General features: G+C 44.6%; 1 protein-coding gene across 2 annotated transcripts in view; it reads left to right on the forward strand.

Moving 5' to 3' along the window:
• LRBA (LPS responsive beige-like anchor protein) overlaps positions 1-24,430 on the forward strand; it is a 641,245-nt gene that overhangs the window by 39,838 nt on the left and 576,977 nt on the right. For both annotated transcript variants that reach the window (XM_075860361.1, XM_075860360.1), the window contains exons 2-11: positions 6,878-7,109; positions 7,413-7,513; positions 9,687-9,782; positions 10,318-10,439; positions 11,841-11,967; positions 17,456-17,575; positions 18,608-18,754; positions 19,409-19,606; positions 21,855-21,988; positions 22,480-22,588. In XM_075860361.1, the coding sequence (XP_075716476.1) occupies positions 6,878-7,109; positions 7,413-7,513; positions 9,687-9,782; positions 10,318-10,439; positions 11,841-11,967; positions 17,456-17,575; positions 18,608-18,754; positions 19,409-19,606; positions 21,855-21,988; positions 22,480-22,588 (1,386 nt within the window). The remainder of the gene's footprint in view (positions 1-6,877; positions 7,110-7,412; positions 7,514-9,686; positions 9,783-10,317; positions 10,440-11,840; positions 11,968-17,455; positions 17,576-18,607; positions 18,755-19,408; positions 19,607-21,854; positions 21,989-22,479; positions 22,589-24,430) is intronic.

A 24,430-nucleotide genomic window follows, 5' to 3' on the forward strand; every position in this document is an offset into this window, starting at 1 on the left:
AGGACTCTAGCTGTAAAGGTATTCACACACTTAGGCCTCATGCACACGACCGTAAAAAACCTCAGTTTTTGACGTCCGCAATTGTGGGCCGCAGAAATGGACCCACTTACTTTCATTGAAAACGGACACCTTTCCGGAGTGCTACGGATGGGTGTCCGTGCCGTAGAAATGTTCTGAAAATTATGGAACATGTCCGTTCTTTTGCATTTTGCGGGCCGTGCTCCCATACTTTGTATGGGAGCACGGCCCGAAAATGCAGGTGGCAGTCGGCAGCCAGCCGTGCCCGCAATCGGGGGCCTTGATTGCGGGCAAGGTCGTGTGCATGGGGCCTTACTAAAAAACTTTTGATTTTTCAGCCGTTTTCTTAGCAACTCGCGTTTTTCACAGTGCTTTTTTTTAGGGCCGTTTTTGGAGCTATTTTTCTATAGTCCATGTAAAACGGCTCAAGAAGCGAGCAGCAATTCTTTTTCGAGGGCAATTTTTTTCGCGGCCGTTTTTCAAAACGGCCGTGTATAAAAGTGCCCGTCTGAACAGAGCGCCGTTTTTCCCATTGAAATCAATGGGGAGATGTTTGGAAGCGTTCTGCTTCCGATTTTTCATCCCTTTACAGCCCGAAAAATGACCGAAATAAGCCGTTTGAACATACCCTAAAAGTCATGCTATGTAGTTTAAAGTTATAACGCCTCATTGGATTTGTTTTTTTAAAGGGATTTTCAAGTCATAAGAAATTGATGGAGGTCCGTCTCCCGGCACCCCCGCCTATTAGCTTTTTGAAGGAGCCGCGGCACTTGTTCAAGCGCTGCTTTCGCTACATTCCTTACCTGCTTGTACTGAAAATCGCTGACACACTTAGGGCGGATTCAGACTAACGTGTATTGCGTCCCTGCCGGCCGCGTGGTTTTCACGCGTCTCACGCGGACCTAGAGAAGTCTATGGGGCAGTGCAGACAGTCCGTGAGTTTTGCGCAGCGTTAGTCCGCTGCGTAAAACTTGCGACATGTTCTATGTGTCTGCGTTTTTCGCGCATCACGCACCCATTGAAGTCAATGGGTGCGTGAAAATCACGCATGCCCCACGGAAGCACTTCCGTGGGACAAGCGTTATTCGCGCAATAACAGTAAAAGAATGAATGTAAACAGAAAAGCACCACGTGCTTTTCTGTTTACAAACCTCCAAACGGAGTGTCCTAAAGATGGCGGCTGCTGGAGTGTGGGGGTGCGTACATACGAAACGATTTTGGGGGATGGTACAAAAATATATTGAGGATCATTGGAAAGCGAACCTCCCAATGACGCCTCAAGCGCTACTATTCCATCAGGCGCGGCCGCCGGAGGAAGAGGGTGCTCGAGGAGTGAGATCACCTCCAGCGCTGGTGCACACGATTTTACTGGTAGCCTTGAGATGCCTGCTGAGTAAATGGTTGGAGGCAGACATGCCAGGGTTAGAACTGATTGTGTCACGGCTGAAACAGTTATTAGTTCTTGAGAGGGTGGAGGTGGAAAGGCGGAAGGAAACGGGAACCAAGAAGCTATTTGATAAGTGGCAAATATTCATAGAATCGCAATATACAGCAGCCGAAATAGCGGAAATTGTTAAGCCTTTCCAGCACACAAAGTGGTACTGCACACAGCTCTTGGCAGGCACTTTAGGGGGGTTGCAACTTTGAACTAGTTGGGGGATAAATGATAAGTAGATACTCATTGATGACCTAAGTCGTGTCGGGGTTGGGGGAAGTCATGTTTTTGGTCCATATGAAGATCGACACTTATGCCATGTTTATATGTTATGTTGAATTTAATTCAAAGTTAATTCCATGACAGTTGAGTGCTGCGCACTCATGATGTAACTTTTACGTGAAATGTTTGTAAGAAAATGTGAAAACTGACAATAAAAAGGATATTTAAAAAAAAAAAAAGATGGCGGCTGCGCGAAAAGCACGCAGCCGCGCATCCATATGAACAGGGCACACGGAGCTGTCAAGTGCCTTTTGCGCATGCAAAACGCTGCGGTTTTTGCGTGTGCAAAAACGTCACGTTCGTCTGAATCAGCCCTTATAGCGACGTTTCACATTATTAGGTTATGTGCAAGCCATCAAAAAATCTGAAAATATGGAGATGTTTTCAAGGGAAAATGGCTAATGATTTTCAGAAGTTTTTTAAGCCCCTCGCGTTTTTACGTCCCTTTGTGGAGCTATTTTCTATAGGTAATAAAAAAATGGCTTAAAAAAAAACGGTTAAAGAAGTGACATGCACTTTTTCGCAGGCGTCTTTTTACCGCAGTTTTTTTAAAATGAGGCGTAAAAAAGCCCCGTCAGAACAGAAAGCCGTATTTCCCATTAATATCAATGGGCAGATGTTTGTAGGCGTTCTGCTTCCGATTTTTCAGCCGTCTTTCGGGATGTTTACGACCCGAAAAACTGCTGAAAATAGCCCGTGTGCACATACCCTTACAGCTTTCTCCCATTCAAGTGAATGGAAGAAGGCTGTAATACTGCACAGCTGATCGGAGGGGGTGCTAGGAGTCTGAATCCCACCGATCAGGTATTGATGGCCTATCCGGTGGATAGGAGCGGTTATGGGGTCAAGCTGGTCGCTCCCTCGCTCTCGTGACCCCACCCCATAAGAAAATCTCTGGCAGCTCTCTCTCCAATGTTACACCCCCCCCCCCGCAAGCTGGTGTTTTAGTAGCGCCTCCTCTCCTGTGAGCAGCCCCCCCCCCCCGCAAGCTGGTGTTTTAGTAGCCACTCCTCTCCTGAGTATCTATGTGAGCGGATTTTCTCACGCGTGAATTCCATCCTCAGCCCCCTAAGAAGCCGGTTTACTGCAGACCACTGTAAGGCCTTTTTTCCGCTCAGTCACCTCATATGCACCACAGATTGATCATCTCTGCAAAGAAAGTCAGGGAGAAGACCCACACTGAAATGTAAGTTTAATTTATTAATGTCACATACATAGTTAGTTTGTCTTATGACTTTCATTTTTGCATGGCACACTAGTACTTTATCTTTGATTTTGATGTTTTTTTTCCGTGTTTTTTTTAATTAATTTTTTTATTTTGTTTTTATATCGACACACCGTATAAAAGTTTGCTTACCCCTGGACTACGCCAATCCATCCCATACAGTACAAAAATGTAGGCCAAAAAAGTGATGTGAACAGGGCCTAACAGAATTCATTGAGAGACTCCGTAGATCAGAGAGGAAACAGATTCATGGATTCACCGATAGATCAGGTTACAGCTGCCCATAGAAGTCTATGGGGAGGGCAGGAGGAGGAGGGGGCAGGAGCAGAGTGAGAGAGAGCGCGAGGCAGAGTTACTCGGAAGCTGAAGAAGTATATGTTTTATCTCACCCCAGTCCTGGATTCACTGCTACACTTCTACTTAATGCTGTATAGCGTCCTGAATGCTGACGCTGCTTCTGTGTTTGTCGGAAAGAGGGATAGGATAGCAGGATCTCCTCTGTATTCTCTGTTCTAGTATTCTCGCAGCTTGTCTCCTGCTCACTCCTCCCTTTCCATAGACTCCTTATTCCTAACTCAGACGTTTATCGCTTCTCCACAGGATATGCCATAAATGTCTGAAAGATGCAGGTCCCAGCTGTGGGACCAGTGCTGCCCGACTGTTTCTGTAACTCCCACAGAATATGCGCGGCCCTCTGTCCACTTAGTTCCTGCCTTGAATTGGCAGCCGCCTCAGCGGGAAAATTGGGGGTAGAGTGACCCTGTTCTTAATATAGGTGCGGAGCTGGCACCCGCACCTATATTTTATGGCATATTTTGTGTGAGCTTGGACTAACCCTTGTAAGGAGGCTTGGGGAGGAGTAGAGTCTTATAAGTGGAGAAAGGCATTTTTCTATAATAAGAAATATTACAAAGTTTCTTATCTTCGCTTGTGCTTTTGATTTATGGAAAATGTGTTTATAATCGGTGGTACACAAACTGTATAATTGACAAGAAGAAAGTATAATTATCAGTCCGCTGTATTCATAAGCCTGACACTCCTCACTGCCCCCTTACAAATGATTGGCAACTACTGTGTATACAGATACATCAGTGGTGAGGGGGTACATTTTCTGAACCTGAAGATTGTAAGACCGGGTTAACATTGTGCTCCTTTTTTTTTGTTTGTTTAGTTTTCAAATGCTGCCAAAAGAAACGCATCTAAAAGAACGCATAAATGTGCGTTTTTTTTAGTTTTTTTTTTTTATAAGGTGTTTCAGGTGTAAGCCTATGACAATTAAGTTCAAAACCAGATTACAGCTGAAACATGTAAAATAACGAATGAGCTTTTTTAGATGCGTTTTGCTTTGGTAGCGTTTTATAATGCAACACAAAGAATGCGCAAAGTCAACTTAAAGTAGTTAACATAAACTACTCCAATCATGCACCTTTGCATCGCAGTTATTTACTGCAGAAAATGCAGAAATATTTACATTTGTTCCAATTAGATATTTATGTATTCAATTTAGCCTAGAAATATCTTAAGAGTGTAGTGATCTCGTCCATATCCCATAATGCGTAAAAGGCACATGAAAACAAAAATCTTGTTTCAGAAGATTTAGATTGTACTCTTCGAAAAGTTGTTCACAAACACTAGTGAATGCCTTCATGCAAATTTGTGTTAAATAGTGTTTTATTGTTTTGTTTTTTTTTTCTTCATATAATGGAAAATGTAATGCTAAACAGATGTTTATATGGAAATAACGAAAAATACATACTGTCATGTGGAGTCCCACGGCCCAGGTTGCGTGTTTATTTAAATGAAGAGACCATGCCACACTTAATTTTGCCATCATTTGTTGTCGGCGGTTAGTCTGATGCCCCCATACACATTACATTATCTCTGGATTCGACCGTGTTTTTCTTCAGTGCGTTATCCGAATTTTCTGCGGATAGCACACTGACCAATTTATTTCTATGGGGCCATGCACAGATCAGTGTGTTTTTTTTTTTTGGTAGAGCCGTTTTCATTCCGCAAATGATAGAACATGGCCTAATAAACTTGTGTTTTTTGTCCGTGTGCTATCCACAATTTTGCAGCTAGCACACGGACCCATTCGTTTATTTGGTGGTGGTCACTGATCCGTGTGGGGGCCGCGAGTCCAGGCCCGCAAAAATTCAGAACATGTAATTTTACTGTCCATATTTGCAGCACGTGCTCTGAAGTCTATGGGACTGTGACAATTGCCGGCGGCATACGGGTTTCTGTCAGAGTGTCGTCTGCAAATGTGGATACGTTGCCAAGAGATGCCAGGGAATTCCCCTGTTGCCAGGCTGCTGAGCGACCCCTTTTTATTTTTTATTTTTTTTTATTTTATTTTTTTTAGCGGATCCGTGAATACTGACATACGGATTTACTACGGAAGGCTTTTTGCAGACAAATGGACAGCAAATACAGACAATGGATCCGTGGTTTTGAGGACCGCAAAATGACCATTTGTTGTTTGCCTTAGGTCTTACCCTGTCAGGTTCTGAGGACCCGTGCTGCCAATCAAGTCTATGGGCTGCAAAAATAACTAACAGCACACGGAAGCCCTCCGTGTGCTGTCCATACTCTGCGGACACGTAGGGAACGCCTGGGAAATCTGATCACGTGATCTTCCTATCAGATCATGGACAGCAAAATACGGATGACACATGGGAATAACATGACCGTAATAATATGGAACGGTTTTGGAAGCTATTCAGAGGCATTACTGATTCCCATACTGGCCGTTTAACCATTCAGATGCGGTCAATATCGACTGCGGCATCTAAGCGGTTGGAGGGAGGGGGCTCACTCTGTCACCTCATCAGCCCTACCGTGACGAGCAAAGCGCTGATAAAGGCAACACAATTCAATAGAAAGTATTGCAAGAGCGCTCCAACGATCACATTGTAAAGTCCACTAGTGCGGACTAAAAAAATAAATCGATTAAATAAGACTACAGAGAATTCCCGTTTTTTTATTTATTTATTTATTTATTTATTTGTTTTTTTACTTTTTTTTTTCAGTTTCACAGTACATTAAATGGTACCATTACAAACTACAACATTACGACTTGTATGTTTTGTTTTTTTTGGCACCGTTTGCTCGTACATAAAACCCATAGATTAAGTTATTCATTGGAGGGGGGGGGAGGGGTGAACAATAAAGCAATTTGCAATTGTTTTTGTTTTTTTTTATGTAAACGGTGTGGTATAAAAGACAAATTGTACGGATCATTCCAATTTTAAGGCCTTGATCCGCTGTTGCAGTGGGGTATCGGTTGTATATTACAGCTGACCGCCTGCTGATGGAGGAGATTTACCAGTCCCATAATAGTATGATGTGGTGTGGCGAGTAGCGGCTCCCCATGCTGTACTATTATGCCGCAGTGTGGGAAGGGATTAATTGAGGCTTTTACTCTAATCTAAAGTGGAAGTCATCTCTCCGATGACACTGTCCGTATTGTTGCAATGAAAGGTTTTCCTTTTTACTGCGTTCACTGATAATTGTCGGTTACTATACTGAGGTTGTGTAATACACCATGGAATTTCTTTTTATGATGCAACCAGGAGGTCTATTCCCTCACCAGATTCTACAAGGTGTCATGCATATTGTACATTAACGTTCATTAGTTTTCTATTTTGCCTGTATTGGATTTTGATGTTAAATCTGACCTGTTTATAGTTTTCTGGTTATGTTTATAAAATATAGAATTGTACACTGTTTATAATCTATGTACTTTCAACATTTATACCTATTTTTTTTAAGCAACGCACTACAAATTCTAGTTATGCTTCCTTACGTCGCCTCATGACAATAGGCCACCTTATTTGCACCAGAAAATAGTGAACATGTATAATAAATTTTGTTTGTTTTTTATATTAAAAAAAAAATTCCGCTTGTATTGACAGCTTGTAGGAGGGCAGTTTGACTTGGAGATGAATTTTATCATTCAAGAAGGAGAGAGTATATTTTGCATGGTTGAACTATTGGACAAATGTGATGTCACCTGCCAAGCAGAAATCTGGAGCATCTTTACTGCCATTCTGAAGAAAAGCATTCGCAATCTTCTGATCTGTACCGAAGTTGGCTTAGTTGAACTGGTTTTGAACAGAATTGACAAGGTTGACGGTATGATCGCAGGTAATAATAGTTTATTAATTTGTCCAGCAATATGCAATAGGTCTTCAGTAGGGGAACCTCTGTTAGAACTGTTGTTTGCATATACATTCGCTACACTGTTTTATTATTTTGTTTGTTTTCTTACGGTTTGTATATTTTCTGTATTTAATATACAGATAGATCTTCGGTAGAGATATCTATAGCTATACACACACTACTGAGGTTTTTGGACCGTTTTATTTGCTCTCTTCTTTTATGGATCCCTGTCTTCTCTTGAAGTGCTTGTTTCTTTTTGTGAATTCTACCATGTTTCATTTGTTGCAGATCTGTTGGTGGACATGTTGGGTGTGCTAGCAAGTTACAGTATCACCGTCCGTGAGCTAAAGCTATTTTTCAGTAAACTTCAGGGAGAAAAGGGACATTGGGTAAGAAATCCCTTTCATATATTGACAAATTCTAACTGTTAAATGTGGTAATAGTTATTTCCTTTGCTCTTTAAATTCAGCTTTACTCCTAATGACATGTTCTACAACTTTCTAATATACTTTGTGTCAAATCCGTACCGGTTTCAAGATCTATTTGCGGGTAGTGGATTAAAACCTTCTTCTTCACTTTCAAAGACTGAAATCTGTACGGATTACTTCTCCGTGCTGTTTTTTTTTTTTCTCCAACTGGATTTGATCTAAATGCATTACCAGCAATACAAATGCCTAACTATTACTAATCATTTGTTACAATGTATCAGTGTAGGTGTGGGAAAGAGACAGAATCACCCGCCCCCATAAAACTTTGATGTTAATAGGTGTAATTATAGTCATTATAGCAATATACAGGTCCTGTAATATGACACTAGAGTGGGACCATCTACCACAGGGGAGTGTTTCTGTTGCAGTTGCACACGACCGAGATCGGGCCGTGAAAAACGGTCAGAGTGTCAGCTGGATTTCCCGGCCCGACCACGGTACAGGTGAACGGGACTCCTGACATCATGGACATTTTATGATAGGAGTCCCTGCCTTCCCACGAAACTGCTGTTCCGTACTGTATAATTTTGTTCAGTACCAAAACAGCAGTTCCGTGAGGAGGCAGAGACTCCTATCATCATAAATGTCTATTATGGCAGGAGTCCTGTTCACCTGTTTTTTTAGGAAACAATCCTTGTAACGACCGGTAAAAACGGATCCTGGCCGAGGACCGTGATGTCAGGCTTTCAACAATTTTATCCTCGGCCAGAGCATTGCAAGATCTCTGTGCGGGGACTTCAGTCTTGTAAATAGCACCCCCCCCCCTGCCTGAAGTTAGCAAGACCCCCATCCCCCGTAGGTAGCACCACTATAGGAGTCGAATCCCCAGCGGCCAGAGCCCTCTCTGGCAGGGGATTCCGCTCCGGGAGAAGCCACCGGCGTCACTATCCATATATGGACCGTGATGTAAAAGGGTTACTCCAGGAGAGGAATCCCCGGTCCGCTCTGGCAGGGGATTCCGCTCTCCTGATGTTACTGTCCATATATGGACAGAGACGTCAGGAGCTCAGTCTATGAGGAATCCCTGGCCAGAGGGGTTCCGCTCCTACAGTGAGCTACAGTGGTGCTATCTACAAGGGAGGGGTGGTATCTACAAGGGGAGGTGTTACCTACGGGGGGCGTGAGATCAACAGGGGAGGTGGTGCTATATGGAGGGTGTGGCACTATCTACAGGGGACTCTGTGTTGCGATCTACATGGGCACTATGTCACTTTATATGTGGGCACTGTGGTGCTACGTTGGCCCTGTGGTACTATGTGGGCACTGGCCATATTTTGGCATTATCTACAGTGAGCACTGTGGCACTATCTGCAAGGACATTGCAGCACTATCTACATAGGTACTGTGGTGTTTTAAGGGGGCCGGGACAAAAAAAAAAAACCTGACATGAAATCCTTCCCTTTTTATTTTTTATTTTTTTATGGCCGTAAAAAACCGACTGATGCAAAATGGCCATGAAAAACTGACCGTCGATCAGATTTTAATGCCCATTTTTTTTCACGGTCGTGTGCATCTAGGCTAAACCTCCTTTTAAGAAGTTTCTCAAGTGTAATGTGCTGTTTTCTGGGTTTTCTCAGGATCTTGCATAGAGTATGAAATTAAGTGGGGGTGTCAGTATGCTCCGTCCCGCTACTGTGAATCGAAAAAGCAAACATGGGAGAAATGACTCTCCTGGGTGAACGTGTATCCTAGGTAGCCCCATTTTCCAGCTTACTCGCATAGTTCACTAGATAATAAAGCAAAAATAATTATCATTTCCCTCCATGCTCCTGGCACTTGGCTCTCTTGGGAGCAATATTGAACTGTTATCCCCAAGGCACGCTGGTTGTTACCATGTATTATAAAATGTCGTTTTAGTTTACGATTATTTAGCATTTTTTCCGCATGTTCTATTTCCAAATTTTTGCCTTTAGGTGCTCCTTGCAACAAAGGTTGTTTTTTGGGGAATTTTTTTGTTTTGTTTTATAGATAGGTTTGTCTCTCTCTCTCTCTCTCTTTTAGTACTGTTGTGGTTGAGTGCAAAACACTTTATTTAGCATATTTTAACTTTGAATTTTTTTTTATTTTTTTTTAGCCTCTTCATGCAGTAAAGCTGTTGTCTGTCTTAAAGCACATGCCTCAAAAGTATGGTTCCGATGCCTTTTTCAACTTTCCTGGGAAGAGTGCTGCAGTAAGTAGGAAAAGATTTGTGTGTTCTGCATCTTTTAAAAGTAGGATTGTAGCCATTCTATCATGCATCGCCACGTAAAAATATTTAATGTTTTTCACATGCAGTTGCTGAGGGTTCATTTTAATTGTGGTGTTTACCTTACTTACTTAGGCTGTGTTCACGCGTTGCCGTCATATGGCGGTTTTTGCTGCAGTTATTTGGGAAAAAAAGACCATGACCGGAACACCGGCTTATACTAAAGTAATAGAAAGTATGCATTCAGGCAAAAATAGAACGGAAGAGGACACAAGTCTCTAGCTGCTACCGATAACTTAGATGGCTCATTGTTAATAAGTGCATCATAAAACATAAAATAAAATATGTTCCACTGCTCAAGCAACTGTTAATTTCTCTCCTCATGCACATGTGTCTTATTACCACTTAAAGTAGTTGTCTATGATCAAGAACAGAATGGCGCAGTGGTACACGCAGTAAAATCAGATCGTATTGAGATTAGATTATTTTTGTGCAAACTAACTTTCTTTTTAACCTTTAGGCCATTGCCTTACCTCCAATAGCAAAATGGCCATATCAGAATGGATTCACTTTTCATACTTGGCTAAGAATGGATCCAGTAAACAACATCAATGTGGACAAGGCAAAACCTTATTTATATTGGTAAGTATATATTCATTGTTTCTGCAAAGGACACATTTTTGTGAAAGTAAGGGTATGTTCACACGGCTTATTTTCGGCCGTTTTTCGGGCCGAAAAATCAGAATCCGAACGCCTCCAAACGTCGGCCTATTGTTTTCAATGGGAAAACGGCGTTCTGATCCCCGGGCCGTGTGTTTACGCGTCCGTTTTGAAAAGGGAAAACAGCTCCTGGTTTTCAGATGTTTTTTTAAGCCACTCACAATTTTCGCTGTGTTTTTAACGGCCGTTTCTGGAGCTGTTTTTCTATAAAGTCTATGAAAAACGGCTGTAGAAGTGACATACACTTCTTTTTCTCTGACCTTTTTTTTACGCGGCCGTTTTGACAAACGGCCACGTAAAAAAACACCCCGTCGGAACAGAACACCGTTTTCCCATTGAAATCAATGGGCTGATGTTTGGAGGCGTTCTGTTTCCGATTTTTTTTCAGCCGTTTTTCGGGATGTTTACGGAAACACTCCGTGTGAACATACCCTTAGGTTTATTATATATGTGTTGCAGGGTAACCAGATATACACTTATAAGCATTTTAAATGACTAATACATAGCCCGCAGTTCTACTTATTGATATTTTGCACAGTTTAATGGGATGTAAAACCCTTTACGTGTGTGGGCCCTACCGTTTTGTTGACTGCACTGAGCAATATCTAATTTTGGGGTGTGTGTGTGTGTGTGTGTGTGTGTAATAAATATATATATATATATATGTGTGTGTGTATATGTAGAATTTGTATGAACTGCCAAATTAAATAGACACATTTGAATGCAGATTGATATCTGAGTGATCCCGATCAGATACTGTCATAGTAATATTTTCACTGTAATGGGCATCTGAGCATGAGACTGATGTTTAATAGCTACTAATAACCATACCAGTAAGCCAAAGCATAAATGTGGTTTGGCTAACTAAAAATTTTTAAAAAAATTCTTGCTAAAATGTCTGTCTTGTAGGCTGCAGTTGGTAACCAACTGACGACTTTTTCAATGATTAAGCAGAACACTTATAAAGCACTCTTTCCGGTCGAAGAGTTTTGAAACCGAACGCAATGTGCACGGCGGGTTCAACTTCCTGTCGCAGAGACGACTCTGCGGCCGTTCACAGCCGCATAGTCATCTGTCCCAGCCCTGATCTGTATGATCAGGGCAGTTAGGAAAGATGAATGCGTCTAAAAAAAAAACCCCGATACTTCTTAAACACGTGCAAGATCTTAGTAATTACATGGTGACCTAGATCCTAGAAAAACAGTGCTGGCACTGAAAAGGAAGATTTTGCTGAGCTGGAGAAATAAAATAAAATACATTTGAAATGAGAAATGTTAAGCCAATGTTATATATGCATAATTTTTTTTTTTTTTCCTGTTTAAGCTTTAGAACAAACAAAGGACTTGGTTATTCTGCTCATTTTGTTGGTGGTTGCTTAATTATCACATCCATAAAGTCCAAAGGAAAAGGTTTCCAGCACTGTGTGAAGTATGATTTCAAGCCTCAGAAGGTGGGACGTGTTGGTTATTGACTATAATTTTAAGGGCATGACCAGTTTTTATTCATTTAGCATGCTTCCCTGTTGATTCGCTTTTGGTTCCGTTAGTCAATTTATGTTATCTGGAGCTACACTTCGCACTAAATATTATGAAGTCGCCTTTATAGTAATTTTCTGCATGCATTAGCTAAGGACTACACCAAAGCATTGACATGTGACAAATTAGATCATGCTTGGTGTTTTGTATTTCATTTTAGTTGTATTAATACGATTTAAGGTTCTGTTCACATCTGCGCTAGACGCTTAGTCAGGAGCCTCTCGCAAATTCTGTAAAATACTACAGCTTTTTTTTTTTTCTGGCTAAAAGACCAACACCATAATGGGAATCCGACAGACCCCCATTAAAGTCAATGCAACACCAAAAATCGGAAATCTTAGCACAGATGTGAACATAGCCTAAGTATGTTAACCCGTTAGTGACCGCCAATACAACTTTTCATGGCGGCCACTGCGCTGCATCATAACGCTGCGCCACCGGGAGCAGTTAAAACTCCCTGTTCCCAGCTACCAGAGATAGCTGAGAACTTTGGGAAGCGCTGCTCTTGCGGTTGGATCGCCCGTTTGACCCCTTCGATGCGGCACTCCATAGCGGGCGACGCATCAAAGTGGTTTTGGAGAGAGGGAGCTCCCTCTCATCCCACCGTCACCCTGCTATGAGATCACAGGTTGCCAGTGTCTTCTATGGCAGCCAGGGGCCCAATAAATGTCCCCAGGTCTGCCTGTAGTGACAGGCCGTAATACAGAAGTATTGCAGTGTATTATAAAAGCGATCGGACGATCGCATAGTGAAGTCCCCTAGTGGGACTAGTAAAAAAAAAAAAGTTGAATAAAGTTATTCATAAATAAGTGAAAAAAATAAACTACGGCTCAGCAATTATGACCTAAATCAAAATCACGATTAATTGAACATGTAACATCAATTACGATTAATTAGGCCCCACCCCTCATTGTATGCCACGCTCTCTATTTGCATGCTACACCATTGAATTAATATTTATCTCCTGAGCCTGCTGTATACTACTGTATATAATATACCCGGACACTGCCCCCACACAGTGTAATGCCCTCATAGTGCTCCCCACACAGTATAATGCCCTCATAGTGCTCCCCACACAGTATAATGCCCTCATAGTGCTCCCCACGCAGTATAATGCCCTCATAGTGCTCCCCACGCAGTGTGATGCCCTCATAGTGCTCCCCACACAGTATAATGCCCTCCTAGTGCTCCCCACACGGTATAATGTCCTCATAGTGCTCCCCACGCGGTATAATGCCCTCCTAGTGCTCCCCACGCGGTATAATGCCCTCCTAGTGCTCCCCACGCGGTATAATGCCCTCCTAGTGCTCCCCACGCGGTATAATGCCCTCCTAGTGCTCCCCACGCGGTATAATGCCCTCCTAGTGCTCCCCACGCGGTATAATGCCCTCCTAGTGCTCCCCACGCGGTATAATGCCCTCCTAGTGCTCCCCACGCGGTATAATGCCCTCCTAGTGCTCCCCACGCGGTATAATGCCCTCCTAGTGCTCCCCACGCGGTATAATGCCCTCCTAGTGCTCCCCACGCGGTATAATGCCCTCCTAGTGCTCCCCACGCGGTATAATGCCCTCCTAGTGCTCCCCACGCGGTATAATGCCCTCCTAGTGCTCCCCACGCGGTATAATGCCCTCCTAGTGCTCCCCACGCGGTATAATGCCCTCCTAGTGCTCCCCACGCGGTATAATGCCCTCCTAGTGCTCCCCACGCGGTATAATGCCCTCCTAGTGCTCCCCACGCGGTATAATGCCCTCCTACTGCTCCCCACGCGGTATAATGCCCTCCTAGTGCTCCCCACGCGGTATAATGCCCTCCTAGTGCTCCCACGCGGTGTCATGCCCCCCCCGGAAGCGGCCTCCACGCGGTGTCATGCCCCCCCCGGAAGCGGCCTCCACGCGGTGTCATGCCCCCCCCGGAAGCGGCCTCCACGCGGTGTCATGCCCCCCCCGGAAGCGGCCTCCACGCGGTGTCATGCCCCCCCCGGAAGCGGCCTCCACGCGGTGTCATGCCCCCCCCGGAAGCGGCCTCCACGCGGTGTCATGCCCCCCCCGGAAGCGGCCTCCACGCGGTGTCATGCCCCCCCCGGAAGCGGCCTCCACGCGGTGTCATGCCCCCCCCGGAAGCGGCCTCCACGCGGTGTCATGCCCCCCCCGGAAGCGGCCTCCACGCGGTGTCATGCCCCCCCCCGGAAGCGGCTTCCACGCGGTGTCATGCCCCCCCCGGAAGCGGCCTCCACGCGGTGTCATGCCCCCCCCGGAAGCGGCCTCCACGCGGTGTCATGCCCCCCCCGGAAGCGGCCTCCACGCGGTGTCATGCCCCCCCCGGAAGCGGCCTCCACGCGGTGTCATGCCCCCCCCGGAAGCGGCCTCCACGCGGTGTCATGCCCCCCCCGGAAGCGGCCTCCACGCGGTGTCATGCCCCCCCCGGAAGCGGCCTCCACGCGGTGTCATGCCCCCCCCGGAAGCGGCCTCCACGCGGTGTCATGCCCCCCCCGGAAGCGGCCTCCACGCGGTGTCATGCCCCCCCCGGAAGCGGCCTCCACGCGGTGTCATGCCCCCCCCGGAAGCGGCCTCCACGCGGTGTCATGCCCCCCCCGGAAGCGGCCTCCACGCGGTGTCATGCCCCCCCCGGAAGCGGCCTCCACGCGGTGTCATGCCCCCCCCGGAAGCGGCCTCCACGCGGTGTCATGCCCCCCCCGGAAGCGGCCTCCACGCGGTGTCATGCCCCCCCCGGAAGCGGCCTCCACGCGGTGTCATGCCCCCCCCGGAAGCGGCCTCCACGCGGTGTCATGCCCCCCCCGGAAGCGGCCTCCACGCGGTGTCATGCCCCCCCCGGAAGCGGCCTCCACGCGGTGTCATGCCCCCCCCGGAAGCGGCCTCCACGCGGTGTCATGCCCCCCCCGGAAGCGGCCTCCACGCGGTGTCATGCCCCCCCCGGAAGCGGCCTCCACGCGGTGTCATGCCCCCCCCGGAAGCGGCCTCCACGCGGTGTCATGCCCCCCCCCCCGGAAGCGGCCTCCACGCGGTGTCATGCCCCCCCCCCCCGGAAGCGGCCTCCACGCGGTGTCATGCCCCCCCCCCCCGGAAGCGGCCTCCACGCGGTGTCATGCCCCCCCCCCCGGAAGCGGCCTCCACGCGGTGTCATGCCCCCCCCCCGGAAGCGGCCTCCACGCGGTGTCATGCCCCCCCCCCCCGGAAGCGGCCTCCACGCGGTGTCATGCCCCCCCCCCCCGGAAGCGGCCTCCACGCGGTGTCATGCCCCCCCCCCCCGGAAGCGGCCTCCACGCGGTGTCATGCCCCCCCCCCCGGAAGCGGCCTCCACGCGGTGTCATGCCCCCCCCCCCCGGAAGCGGCCTCCACGCGGTGTCATGCCCCCCCCCCCGGAAGCGGCCTCCAAGCGGTTTCATGCCCCCCCCCCCCGGAAGCGGCCTCCACGCGGTTTCTGTACCTCCTGCTTTAAAAAAAATGTGATAAAAAGGGATAAAAAAGTCGCGTGTACTCCAAAATGGTACCGATTTAAAAAAAATACAAGTCGTCCCGCAAAAAAAAGCCCACTTACTTACAACTACATCGGCGGAAAAATAAAAGTTATGGCTCTTCAAATATGGAGACACAAAAACACATTATTTTGAAAAAAAATTAGACGCAAAAAAGGATTGGCGAAATTGCTGGTTTTTTTTTCTATTACGCCCCCAAAAAAAGTTAATAAAAGTTAATCAATAAATTTTGACACAACGGAAAAACATAAAAAAAAGCTTGGTCATAAAGGTTTCAAATAGGCTGGTCACTAAGGGGTTAAAGAGAAATAATGTGTTTTACTATTTTATATTTTTATATTTTTTTTTTCATTTTTACAAACTTCCGTGGGGGCAGCCATATTGGAGACACTCTACCATCCCGTATTTTTTATATACATTACAGTAGTTTTGTGATTGCTCGAGTGGTCCATGTGAAAACTGGACTAGTACCTGAGCTCAGCATAGGAGACAGAGGTGGGTTAAGCAGTGTATGCCTTACAATTCGCAACTGCAACTCTGTTATCGTTCCTCTGTTGTTCCTCCTAGAAATATATGAATAAATAGAGCAGTACGGCACAACAGTTCCGTACAGAGACAGAAAAGACAGAGTAGCAGAGGAAACCTGACAGCTGTTTTAAGAAGCAACCTGAGCTTGTCAAGAGGAGAGTAACCAGCATCCAGTCTGTTGTAGGTTATTCTAGTCCTCGAGCCAGGACAGAATTTACTGTGAACTAAGGACAAAGTAGGGGCAATGGGGCTTGGCAGGACTAAAACCTCACTTTTCTCAATCATATTCGCAATATTTTTGTAAAAATACATTTAGGTAGAGAACATTTGTGTTCTCTTTAGACAAATACCTGGCAATGCCTTGTGGAGCCTTTTACTTGGTTGAATCCAGTTCTTTCACACATTCTTGTCCAATGTTTTTGCAGAGACTCCTATGAAAAATGAACTGTGGCTGTCACTAACTGATTAAAAATGGTAGTATTTAGAATTGGGCAATTGTGTGCCCAGCACACTTTACAACTTGTGTTTGTTAGGCAAAAAAAATCAAGCTGAGGTTCATTGGACTTGTGTGGGGGCCAAGTGGAGATTTATTTATTTTCCTCTATGCCATGATGCTCTTAGCTGGACACACAGAAATATTGGGCCTAAGGGCTTGTCCACACACAATGGAATTGCTGCAGAACATTTCTGCAGCGGTTCCGTTGAAAATAGCAGACAAATCACTGCGGCAAAAACGCACCATTTCCTGCGGTTTTAACGACCGAAAATGGTGCGTGTTTTTCCCGCGTTTTTCACAATGTTAGTAGATGGAGTCCGCTCCTCTGAAAAACGCAGCCATTCTGGACACTTTTCGCAGCAGAAATTGACATGCTGCAGTCCGAAAACTACGCGACGCAGATCAATTTCTGCACGGAAATTTTATGCAGCATGTGGATAAGATTTGTTAAATCTCATCCCCTATGCTGCTACTATATTCTGCTACATTTTTTCTGTCCGCAATTCCGGATGGAAAAAACGCAGCAATTCTGCCGCGTGTGGACGAGCCCGAATACTGCTGTGACTCCAAAGCTATTGAGCCAGTAAAAGTTAAGTTTTATAGTATATTTATGCGTAAAATGTAATTCCTAGTTGATCATTAACCTGCGTACTTCATAGTCTTGTGACCATGCAATTTTGTCATGGTTTTTAGAAGTGTCCGGTGTAGTTTGTAGCATGTACAACAGATTGCACCTTTAGACTCTAGTTTTGTGCTCTGTTTTAGAAATTGGGTTTATTTTATGGAAACGTTTTTTTTTTTTTTCTCGTGTTTTTTTTCTTTTTTTAACTTGTCAGTTATGTTTGCTAAATATTCCTTTTGTTTTATACATGGTTTTTCCTTTCAGTGGTACATGGTGTCAATTGTCCACATTTACAATCGTTGGAAGAACAGTGAACTGCGATGCTATGTAAATGGGGAACTGGCTTCATATGGAGAGATAACTTGGTTTGTCAATACCAGCGATGTGAGTTTATTGCCTGCTTCCATGCTTTAGTACATATATTGAGTCCTTTAGGGCTCATGCACACTTCTGTCGGCCGTTAATGACGGTTCCGTCAAACACGGGCCACACACGGATCGCTTCCGTGTGCAGTCCGTTGTTTCACGGACCAAATTCAATGCAGAGGCCCAGGCTGTTCGATCATTAACGGGCAGGAGTAGGACCTGCGCTACTTTTGACAGAACGGCCGCACTGTTCCGTTAAAACAACGGAAGTGTGCATGGCCCCATTGAAATGAATGTCAGGGTGCTATCAGTTGAAAAACCGGGTAGCACCCTGACGGAAAAAAAACTGAAGTGGGCATGAGGCCTTATTGTGTTAGGTTTTCTAAATTTCAAAAGTAAAAATTATTTAACTTTTTTTTTATTTTGAGGATTTTCAAATAGTTTAACCCTATGACCCTTTTAAGTCTGTGTGACAGTATGGTTAGAGAAGAGGTTACTAATCTGCATTTATTTTTCTTAAAGATTTTGATTTCATTTTTTTTTTCTTTACTTTACAATATTTGTACTGGCAGATTATATTAAAACTAACCTGCAATGTTCATTTTTAACTTAAAGGTTCTGTACACCTTTTAGGGGGGCGTTTTTGTTTTATATATAAACAGATCAGTCTGTGTATTTGGTGTAACTGTTTATAATTTGGTCTTTATTTAAAAAATATTTGTACTTTTTTTAGATACAGCCGCTCTGTATTCTCTTTCATTGTTCTTGTAACTTTTTATTGTTGCTTATATCTAAATAAGCTAGTATGTGCTATAGTGTGACTAAATGTATTTGTTTTCTTGTTGTTCCTCCTCTTTCACTCCCCCCAAGAAATGTATTACCCAAAAGTTCTTTACTGCAATACATTAAGTTTCTATATGTGGAGTCCTGTTTGTGGAGGAAGTTATTTATTTCCGTTTTTTCTATAAATTGTTGTCTGCAGTTCATATTTGTGATGAAAATGAAAAATGTAAAATACCTTTCACCTAACTTTGTCACATTTCTTCTTCAGACTTTTGACAAGTGTTTTTTGGGCTCATCTGAAACCGCCGATGCTAACAGAGTGTTTTGTGGGCAGATGGCTTCTGTCTATCTTTTCAGCGAAGCCCTCAACGCAGCTCAGATATTTGCAATTTATCAGCTTGGTCCTTCATACAAGGTAATGGTTTCTGTAGTGACTCTAGAGGCATTTAGTTGGCGATGTTTGGCATGGTCCATGTACGGGCACTATTGTATTTTTCAGAGTTTAGGTGGCATCCTGGGAAGTTAAAGGGGCTTTACCAGTCGCTAGAATATGCCATTACTTTCTGATCAGTCAGAGTATGACTGTCCGGTCCGGCACTGGTCGTTCTTATAAACGAGCCGCAGCGCTAGTTAAGCATGTTTATTTCTCCGGCAGTAGCGAGTGGGCAGGAGTGCCGATGTGCAGCCAAAAGAAACCTCGGTCCCTTCATTGGCGTCATTCCCAGAGGTTGCCAATCATAATAAGGCATATCCTAGCGATACGCCGTAACGTATTCAGATGGGACTGCCTCATTGATAATACAAATACTCTTCTGTTTAAAAGTAGATGGTATAATTTTAGCATAATGAATCCCATTCTTATATAAGTGAAATATAAATCGTTTTAAAGGCAGATGTCAATTGGCTGATAATCCGACCCAAGTAGTTATCATTACCCTAGATGGTTTTTAATGCTTCGTTATATGATCTGTAATATCAATTGTACAACAATTATGTGCACCGTATTCTCACAGCAATATGTTATTATTCACGATTCGGAAAAAAATAACCCTATCCTTTTATATTTCAGGGCACATTTAAATTCAAGGCAGAAAGTGACCTCTTTCTTGCAGAACACCACAAGTTGCTGCTGTATGATGGCAAGCTGTCCAGTTCAATTGCATTCACATACAACCCAAGAGCTACAGACGCTCAGCTCTGCCTGGAATCTTCTCCCAAAGATAACGCCTCTATATTTATTCATTCTCCCCATGCCTTGATGCTCCAGGTATAGTTCCTGAGAAAGCTGCCGTATTCTGTTCTATAGCTGAACATGTCGTGTGTTCCATCCTATGGCATAATCTGCATTAACAGCACTACTGTACATATTACCAACCAGTGTTCTCCTAGTGTAGGTTATAGACTAAAGGAATTGCTTTTCTCTTCTGAATTGTAAACATTATTATCTAGGAAACCGTAAGGCCTCATTCACACGGCAGGTTTTCCCGGCCGGGTGCCGGCCGTTCATAAATCGTCCGGCACCCGGCTGCATTGGGAATAATAGACCCCTAATGGGGCTATTCACACGACCGATTTTTTGACGGCCGGGGAAATCCGGCCGTCAAAAAAAAGGACATGCTCTATCTTCGCCCGGCTCCCATAGAAGTCTATGGGGCCGGGTAATACACGGCCATCACCGGGATGTGTCCCGAGTGATGGCCGGGTTTTCCGGCGCTTGCGCTCTATCTCCTCCTCCTCACAGCGCAGAGTGCATGTAAGGAGGAGGAGTTGATGCCATTCGGACGAATGGCATCGCTGTACACTCTGTGGCAGGGTCGGGGTGTACAGCAGGTGGAGGGAGCGCTGCGCTGGCTCCCTTCCCCTGCTTGTTAAAAGCACCCTGGCCCGGCGACACCTTCGATGGCGCCGCTAGCAGCTGCTGCGGCTGCTACTACTGTAGCGACGCCACTATAGCAGAGCGGGGAGGTATCTATAACTGGTGTTTTCATAGAGGAAACCTATTTTATACTTATTAATATCCCTATTTCAACTACTTTTTAGGCAAAATGTGAAATATCTCTAAGGGCCTGTTCACATCACCGTTCCGGGGTTCCGTCGGGTGAACCCCGCAACGGAAAGTGAAAGTGACAGCACAGCTTCCGTTTCAGTCACCATTGATCTCAATGGTGACGGAAACCTCGCTAATGCTTTCCGTTCGTCACCATTCCGTCTGGTTTCCGGTTTTCCGATGGAATCAATAGTGTAGTCGACTGCGTTATTGATTCCGTCGGAAAACCGGAAACCAGACGGAATGGTGACGAACGGAAAGCATTAGCGATGTTTCCGTCACCATTGGGATCAATGGTGACTGAAACAGAAGCTGTGCTGTCACTTTCACTTTCCGTTGCGGGGTTCACCCGACGGAACCCCGGAACGAAAATGAACGGTGATGTGAACAGGCCCTAAGCTGGTTAAAGAGGCTCTGTCACCAGATTTTGCAACCCCTATCTGCTATTGCAGCAGATAGGCGCTGCAATGTAGATTACAGTAACGTTTTTATTTTAAAAAAACGAGCATTTTTGGCCAAGTTATGACCATTTTTGTAGTTATGCAAATGAGGCTTGCAAAAGTCCAAGTGGGTGTGTTTAAAAGTAAAAGTCCAAGTGGGTGTGTATTATGTGCGTACATCGGGGCGTTTTTAATACTTTCACTAGCTGGGCGCTCTGATGAGAAGTAACATCCTCTTCTCTTCAGAACGCCCAGCTTGTGACAGTGCAGATCTGTGACGTCACTCACAGGTCCTGCATCGTGACGGCCACATCGGCACCAGAGGCTACAGTTGATTCTGCAGCAGCATCAGCGTTTGCAGGTAAGTCGATCTTACCTGCAAACGCTGATGCTGCTGCACAATCAACTGTAGCCTCTGGTGCCGATGTGGCCGTCACGATGCAGGACCTGTGAGTGACGTCACAGATCTGCACTGTCACAAGCTGGGCGTTCTGAAGAGAAGAGGATGTTACTTCTCTTCACAGCGCCCAGCTAGTAAAAGTATTAAAAACGCCCCGATGTACGCACATAATACACACCCACTTGGACTTTTACTTTTAAACACACCCACTTGGACTTTTGCAAGCCTCATTTGCATAATTACAAAAATGGTCATAACTTGGCCAAAAATGCTCGTTTTTTAAAAATAAAAACGTTACTGTAATCTACATTGCAGCGCCTATCTGCTGCAATAGCAGATAGGGGTTGCAAAATCTGGTGACAGAGCCTCTTTAATGATGCATCCTTGCTGGACTTTCTGGTGGCATCCTGTTTAGGCACCACAAAGTTAGTTTCCTCAGGATTTGTTATGGCTGGAGACCCTCCTGGATCATAGATACTGCCTGATCTGCATGTAGTCTTGCAGTAGTTCATGCAAATTGCTCTTTAATGACTACTTTTTGCATATGTAGATTTATATATATATATATATATATATATATATATATATATATATAAATATAATATATTTTTTATTTTATTTTTTTCAGGATGTGAAGGCTGTTTTAACGCACTCGATTCAAAGTGCAATGCACTCCATTGGAGGAGTGCAGGTTCTCTTCCCTCTTTTTGCTCAGCTGGACTATAAGCAATACGGGTCTGATCAAATTGACACTTCTGTCTGGTAAGAGAGCTCTTGTGTGTAGTTTTATTTTTTATTCTGAAGAAAATTTTGGATATGACTGTTCGTGGTTTTCAGTGTTACAGGTTTTGTCTGTCTTCATTAGTTGTTCGCTATCAGTATTGAAATAAAAATTGTATTACATTCCATCAGGATTATTAAAGTACTTCTTAGTAAAGGGAGGACACCGCTTTAGTATTGCCATCTAAGGTCTTTCTCATAATCAGATCAGTAACTATAGGGCCTTGACATTCCACTTCTTGCTGGATAAACCCATTTTGGCTAAGTTTAATACTAGGTGATCGCTTTGTTCTACATGTATATTTTTCCAATAGCACCTATGCGAGTTGTCTTGCAAAAAAAATACAAAATTAAAGTGATTGATTGTTACAACAATAATGTCTTAAATGACATGAGATTATCGACAATTCATTTTACTGTGTGGTTATCCTTCTCTTAGAAATGTAATCATTTTTTTGTATTTTAACCCCAAGCTCTACACTCTTGGCCTTCATTTTGGAGTTGCTGAAAAACTCTCTCGCTATGCAAGAACAGATGCTCTCTTCAAAGGGCTTCCTTGTAATAGGGTATAGTCTTGAGAAGGTAAGGATTCCTGGACATGATGTTGTTGTAGTCTAGACATCAACATACTAAAACTTTTTTTTTTTTTCTTCATTATATAAGATAGATGTTGGGATATCACTACATGCTTAGCTGAATTCATTGATTTGATTCCCTTTTAAATCCTTTCCCGTAATTTGTGTTTTATTGATGATGGCTCATTTGTTTGATCATATGTAGCAGAATTTTGATTCGAACTCCACTTGCTTAATGGAAAAACGTATTTGCGTTGACAAATTTTGTATGTTCACACAAGATTTCTATGGCAATTGGAGGTCGCTGGGTTCTCGGAGGGAAAGGGCCGTTTGTAGCAGGGGCTTTGCGAGGGTCTTAAAAGATCAGGGCCCTGAGACCCATTCTTAACCTCCCGGAAAAATAAATACACTTTTACATACATATCGGAGATCGCATACCTATAAGGCTACTATAGCTACACCGCTGGATAGAATTGGATGCATTGTCTCAGCAGATGGTATCATAGGTGATCGGCTTAGATGCGTAGCCCCAGCAGACTGTATCACACATGATAGACTTGGGGCTCGTTAAGACGAGCGTGATTCTCGCCCGTGTGCGGAGCGTTGAAATAACGCACAGCACACAGACCCATTGATATCATTGGGGCTATTCACACATGCGTGAGTTTTCATGCAGCGAGAGTCCGTTGCGTGAAACTCACTGCATGTCCTATATCTGTGTATTTCACGGACCTAGTTGCCCATTGAAGTCAATGGGTGCATAAAAAACACATTCCACACGCAAAGCACATTGATGCAAAACGCAACGCACACAACCAGATTTACACACATTTATTACTCCAATAAATCTGTCACGCTTGTGTGAATGTAGCCTTAGATACAGGGCCCAAGCAGTAAGTATCCTTGTACTAACCCTCCGGGGTAAATTTGGCATTTCTGGGGGCTCTAATCAATGACACTTGTAGAGAGTTCCCCAACACATTGCCCCCTGTATATAGTGTCACAACCTCCTGTATGGTTCCAGACTGTGCCATGAAGTCCCCTGTAGGTAGTCCCACATACCCTCCTTGTCTCAGCAGACCGTATCATACATCATAGGCTTAGATACATAGCCCCAGCAGACAGTATCACTCGCGATAGGCTTAGATACATGGCCCCAGTAGACCACATCACACATTATATGCTTAGATACATGGCCAAGAAGACAGTATCACACATGATGGACTTAGATACAGGGCCACAGCAGAAAGTATCCTTGGACTAACATATGTTCACCCCCCCCCCCCAAAAAAAAGTGTTCGCATCTGTGTATATATATATATATATATATATATATATATATATATATATATATATATATATATATATATATATATATATATATATATATATATATATAGAGCCTCTGTCTACCTTATATGAGACAGCATATCTGTAGCACTATGACCCTATAGCTATCTGGCTAGTTATGAAGAATGGACTGGGGAAGCACAAAGTTTATTCCATTTAAAGAAATCTGATGTGGGGTTCCCCCCCACCCCCAATTTTCATAACCAGCCAGATACAACAGCAGCAGCCTAGCATTGCCAGGGTGGGAAGGGCCACTGTTTTCGGCCTTTCCCAGCCTAATAATACTAGCCTGCGGCTGCCCCAGTGCCCGACCATGACTACAGATGGTCCGATACTGCATCGTACCTGGCTCTTCCCAGTACCCCCTGGTGGCGGGGGGCACCTGGGTAATAATGGGGGTTACTGTTAGCCCCGCGTTAGTAATGGATTCTGTCAATAAGCCAACCAGCCATTACTAAGGCGGTAGTAATAAACTTTAAAAGATAATACAAAGACGTAG

This window comes from Rhinoderma darwinii, chromosome 1, assembly GCF_050947455.1.
Source record: "Rhinoderma darwinii isolate aRhiDar2 chromosome 1, aRhiDar2.hap1, whole genome shotgun sequence".
In the NCBI taxonomy this organism is placed as follows: Eukaryota; Metazoa; Chordata; class Amphibia; order Anura; family Rhinodermatidae; genus Rhinoderma; species Rhinoderma darwinii.